This window comes from Eupeodes corollae, chromosome 1 (genome assembly GCF_945859685.1).
Source record: "Eupeodes corollae chromosome 1, idEupCoro1.1, whole genome shotgun sequence".
Taxonomy (NCBI): Eukaryota; Metazoa; Arthropoda; class Insecta; order Diptera; family Syrphidae; genus Eupeodes; species Eupeodes corollae.
The window spans coordinates 62,233,173-62,239,211 of NC_079147.1; the positions used below are offsets into that span (position 1 = coordinate 62,233,173).

Consider the following 6,039-nt stretch of genomic DNA (forward strand, 5'->3'; position numbering starts at 1 on the left):
ATACTTGGAATGCTTCATCCCAGAATTTTCAAAGACGGAAGCAAGATGATGCGGTTCCTGGGTATCTAGATGTGCGTTCTACTGATGCTCTTGGTCGTATGTATACAGTTCATCCAAAGAATGATGAATGTTTCTATTTGCGGTTTTGCTGGTAAATGTGTGTGGTCCAACTTCATTTGAGACACTACGAACTGTTAATCGTGTAATATTCCCAACATATCGTGCTGCATGTGAAGAATTGAACTTATTAGAAAACGATACCCTTTGGGATACGACAATCGCTGAAGCCACTATCTCTGCATCTCCAAGTCAGATACGCACATTATTCGCTATCATAATTTCGACATGTTTTCCATCAAACCCATGTAACCTGTGACACAAATACAAAGATAGTATGTCAGAAGATATTTTACATCAAAGTCGTGTCAGTTCCAGAAATCACGATTTGAGATGAATGAGGAGATACATAATCGTGCTTTACTCTTGATCGAAGATATGTGTTACGTGAATATGATCACCAGGAATTAGATTTAGTAGTTCAAAGGAATGTACGCCTGTTGAATTACCTACAAAAGGAAGTTTATGATACTTAAATGAAGGCAATCGCTGATGAAAATGGTGGTTTATATTTGCTAGATGCCCCTGGTGGAACTGGCAAGACATTCCTTATGTCATTAGTTTTAGCAACTGTTCGGGCGAGATCCAACATAGCGGTTACAGTTGCTTCTTCTGGAATAGCAGCCACATTGTTAGAAGGTTGCCGTACGGCTCATTCAGCATTCAAATTACCGTTAAATCTTCAAATTATTGAAGAACCAACGTGTAATATTGCAAAACACTCAGCAATGGCCAAAGTTTTAGCGGCATCGAAAATCATCATCTGGGACGAATGCACAATGGCGCATAAACGTGCATTAGAAGCACTTAACCGAACATTAAAAGATTTACGCAATGACTCGAGATGTTTTGGAGGAGCAATGATTTTACTGTCTGGCGATTTCCGCCAAATACTGGCAGTAATTCCAAGATCTACGGCTGCCGATGAAATAAACGCTTGCTTCAAATCGTCAAATCTATGGCGCTATGTGAAGAAACTGCAGCTGACAACAAACATGAGAGTTACATTGCTTAATGATACATCTGCTGAAGATTTCTCGGAGCAATTGCTGATTGTCGGTAATGGTCAAGTACCTGTCGATGAATCGAGCGGATTAATATCATTTCCAAATAATTTTTTCTCATCAAAAGACGAACTTATCAACAATGTATATCCAAATATTATTTCTAACTACAAAAATAGTGAATGGTTGAGTGAGCGAGCAATTTTAGCGGCTAAGAATAAAGATGTATATGACCTGAACTACATAATTCAAAATACGATCATTGGAACAATGCATTCATTCAAATCTATTGACTGCGTCACAAATGAAGATGAAGCCACCAACTATCCAATTGAATTTCTAAACTCTTTGGACGTGCCTGGCTTACCACCGCACAATTTACGCCTAAAGGTTGGCTCCGTAGTAATCATGCTTCGAAACATAAACCAACCAAAAACTGTGCAACGGTACGCGTTTGGTGGTTAGTAAATGGATGAACAATGCAATTTATGCAACGATAATGATAGGAAAATTCAAAGGTGAGGAAGTTCTCATTCCGAGGATCCCGATGATCCCAACCGATATGCCGTTTGAATTTAAAAGACTTCAATTTCCGATACGTCTTGCATTTGCCATGACCATCAACAAATCACAAGGCCAATCTTTAAAAGTTTGTGGTTTAAATCTAGAACATTCATGTTTTTCCCATGGTCAATTATACGTGGCATTTTCACGGGTCGGAAGACCATCTGCGTTGTTTGTTTTTGCGCCTGATAAGAAAACAAAAAATGTCGTGTATCACAAGGTACTTAAGTGAAGAGCAACCTATGTACTAAAATACAGAAATAATAATGAATGATTAATGTAGCTATTTAATTTTTTTTTGTATTTTTTCCAATAAAAAAAAAACACAATCTGCTTATTTATTGCATTAAGGCGGAACAAAGTTCGTCGGGTCAGCTAGTATAAAGATAGATTTAATATGTCCTTTAAATGTTTATTTTATACATTCATACCTTAATGGGAATATTTACTATTTCCCGCCTTATTTTTCAATTAAGGAAGAGAATTGAGAGCTACAATTAGCACATCGGTATCCACCGTTTTTATGATCACTGACATGTTCGATGGAAGAAAGGCCAAATAGAGCATCATCCGGTTATCATCACTCTCTAGCTCTATAACCTCTTTCCGAATATTTTTTTTATTTGCGGCGCTGACCACGAAGCATTTCTTTTCAAATGAAACATAGAGTTTCTTCTCGCAGATAACATTGTGGTATTTGTCGTCACTCTATTCTTCAACTTACCATTCATTCAATCTTCTTGAAGGAACTATTCCTCAGACTTTTAATGAAGTTTGCTGTGAGCTTACTATTTTTATTGAACGCTGAATAAAATATTCGATCATCTGAATTATTTTGTCTATCCCGGTCAATATCCTTAATAGAAGGAGAAATAATTCGGTCGAAGACAAGATGTATATCTTTTGCATTCATCCTACAAATTTTTTTTAATACGTGTAAGGCAATTTCACCATACGACTCAGGCACTTCTCCTAAAGTATGATGCAAAAAGAATCCATCCACAATTATAACATCAATTTGAGTTGGAGCAATGCCAACTGTTGTTTTCTCGAGGTGTCTAAGAAAAGCTGATTTATCGGTTTTAATCATTGACCCATCCAAGTGTCCAAAAGATTGAGGAACGGGTGTTAATGGGTACTTAAAAATTTGTTTCACATCAATTTGAAGCGAAATTTGTGAGGCTATAAAAAGTATTCTTCCAATCAAATTCCTTTCCATTTTTATTTCTTGAATTTTCCCACATGCAACTGTTTTTGCCACCTTGTATTCTGAAAAATTTAAAATGTTCGTTTTTTGAAATTCCGTTAGTCAAATCGACAAACGGTATAGGTAGTTAATTGTGTGGGTCGCATCCAAGCCTCGTTTTGGTTTTGAAATAGAATAGCTATATTCTAACTGATAGTGATTTACACATTTAACAATTTAACAGTGTTTCAATAAAACAATAAAAAGTTAGACTTCATAGAAAAAATAAAATAATAATATACTAAAGTATGACAGTTCTTAGGGCTATTAACTATTCAACTAAATAGGGTGCAATGGTACACAAAAAAAAACTGGTGTTAAAATCAATATTTAGAAAACACCCATGCGTGAGTTTCTTTAGTATCCCAGACAAAAATCGTTACAAAATTGTATTACAAAAAATGTTGAACCTTTCTGTCTGCATGCTCCGCAGAAATAAAGAGCATCTTAACTTTCACTAACTATATTTATAAAAAATGAATTTCCCTCAAATCACATAATGAATATCAACCAAAACAATATCGAAACAAGTACCAAGTACCAAGTACAAGAACCACTGCTGCCCAGTTATGGAGCTTCTAGCAATTAACTAGTATTTTTACCATTTTTTTTTGTTTCTGAAATTCTAGCACCTGCAACTCAAAATCTACCACCTTTAACCATTTGTTGTAAAGCTAATAAAATCCAACGTTCAGCTTACCTCTATGTACAAGCGGATCGCTTCGCACGACCCCATCAGCGGCACTGGAGACCTTGCTCTAACTTACACCTCTTGACATATTTAGCACACAAATAGCTGCAAACTCTGCTACGGCCACTCCGTAATTCTAAGGTACTAAGAATCAATTCCAAAGCACACAGACTACACCATCCCCCAACTGCAATTCGACAGAAACTTCCAGATTTCTATACCTCCCAGATCTTTTTTGGAGGATAGGACATTCTTGGAGGATGAGTCAATCCATTTTTACACAGATGGCTCAAAAACCAAACAAGGAGTTGGTGGAGGTGTGTACTCTGAACGACTGAAATAAAGTCTCTCATTCCGCCTTCCCAATCATTGTAGCGTGTTCTAGGCGGAACTTTTGGCGATAAAAGAAGTCTTTGTCTTGGCTCAAAGAAAACGTGATATCAACATCCGATATCCGTATTTTCTCTGATAGCCAAGCGCTATATCAAATCTCTGGACTCTGTCTCTACAAACTCTATAGCAGTCCATAACTGTCGATCATTTCTAATGGAGATGGTGCAACAGTTTAATATTCACCATGCATTCCAGGTAACTGTAAGGCAGACGAACTCGCCAGGAACGGTACAGTACAGCCCATGCTACCACGTTTGGCAAGCACTGGCATACCAATCGCTACTTGTAAACTGCTGCTAATGCAAGAGTCTGTGAGGAGGGCTGTCACCAGGTGAAACAACATCACCACGTGTCAAGTCACAAAAAACATCTGGCCAACACTGGATTTAAAACGTTCAAGGTGCTTGCTCTCTCTAAGCAGATCGCATATAAACTCGATAATAGGTGTCATAACCGGACACTGTCTCATAGGAAAGCATGCCACGAGACTAGGGGTATTCTCAAATGACTTTTGCAGAAGCTGTATGGACGAGGAAGAGGAAGAAACGGTTCTTCATCTTCTCTGCACATGCCCCGCTCTAGCTCGAAAACGCAAGAATTACCTAGGAGAATTCTTCTTTAACAATCTAAACGATCTTAATCATATCGGTTTAATCAGCCTCTCACGTTTCGTAAGGGACTCAAGCTGGTTTCATTGAGCTAAGGAGGAAGCCTCAAGATTCATGTGGTATCACAATGGCCATTAAACTGGCCTAAGTGTGTCCGTTTCCATCTTGGACAGCCACTCTAACCTAACCTAACTATTCGTTGTTTAAAATAAATTTTACTATTATACCATTGTATTGCTGTATTGACATATTGAAAAATCGTTGAGGTACATAAAACTTTGTAAATTTGTTATCAGCAGATCGATAAGCTTTAAAAAAGTCGTTAAGGATTGTTTGAAAATGAAACAAAAACAATAAATAATTTCTGGCTTGTGAAAAGTAAAACGATGAGAATTGGGGCATTTTCATTTTAACTTTTCAAGAATCAAGTCCTTGTGATTGAAATATGACCTACATAGACATTTTTAACAGCCTTTTTGATTATAATTTATTATAAAGGTCCTTCTGGGCCCTTTAACATATTTTTACTTCTGCTATAGATCAAAAAACAAAAAGATTTCATAAACTTTCAGAAGGCATTTGGTGTCGATGAACATCAAATTTTAAAAGTTTGTCAAACTCAGTGGCTTTCTTTAGAAATGGTATATATAGCAGTGGAATCCCTAATTTGATTTTTTTTACTTTAGTTCATTTGAAGAGCCTTATCCTAAGGCTACCAGTATTTTTAATTTTCTAGAAAATAAATTTTTTTTTTTTTTTTTAATTTTATTGCCTTAAATTTAAAAATAATTAATAACTGGAACAGAATATTTCAATCTGAGACAACAAGAATCCACCTCAAAGTCGAAATTATGAAATCTTTTAAGTTAAACTTAATGAAAAATTCCACAAAACAGGAAAATATTAACATTAATATGGATGTAAAAAATCCTGAAAACTATTTTTATACTGTCAAATATATTTTGGGTTTCATTTTGAAGAACATACATATGTTTACTAGAAAATGAAATTAATGAAAATAAAATCATGGAATTATTAAAAAGTTATGTGTAATGATAAAGTTATTGTATTAAAATATTTAGATCCGAAAAAAGTAATTGATAGAAAAATGCCAATGGTAGACTCTGCAAGCATTGAACTACTCAATGTTGAGTGAAGAAAACTCATAAGCGAGTGTAAAATAATAGAAAGTTTCAAGAATAACGTCATTGTACAACAGCGGAGTTTTATTCAAAATTTTAAAGACAGTATGAGAGATCTTATTTTCGAAAACCTGTCATTGAAAATGTTACAACTTTGTTGTTTGTCGCATCTCAATGCTATCAAAAAAGAAAAAAGAAACAAATTAAACACAACTGTACTCAACACTTTAGCTGCAAGAGTAATTTTGGGCAACGGCAACATTTTGATCCCCCA

At 35.6% G+C, this 6,039-nt stretch overlaps 1 protein-coding gene across 1 annotated transcript; it reads left to right on the forward strand.

Moving 5' to 3' along the window:
* The first annotated feature begins 593 nt into the window (after positions 1-593).
* LOC129939664 (ATP-dependent DNA helicase pif1-like) lies at positions 594-5,779 on the forward strand. Its single transcript, XM_056047768.1, has 2 exons — positions 594-1,176; positions 5,706-5,779. The coding sequence occupies exons 1-2, from the start codon at positions 594-596 to the stop codon at positions 5,777-5,779; spliced, it is 657 nt and encodes a 218-aa protein (XP_055903743.1).
* Positions 5,780-6,039: the final 260 nt, after the last annotated feature.

Excerpts from the sequence above, each read along its gene's own strand:
- LOC129939664 (XM_056047768.1), top strand. The coding sequence starts at position 594 with ATGAAGGCAATCGCTGATGAAAATGGTGGTTTATATTTGCTAGATGCC. Across the intron at positions 1,177-5,705 it reads GGAGCAATTGCTGATTGTCG|ATCCGAAAAAAGTAATTGAT; the intron begins GTAATGGTCAAG and ends TAAAATATTTAG.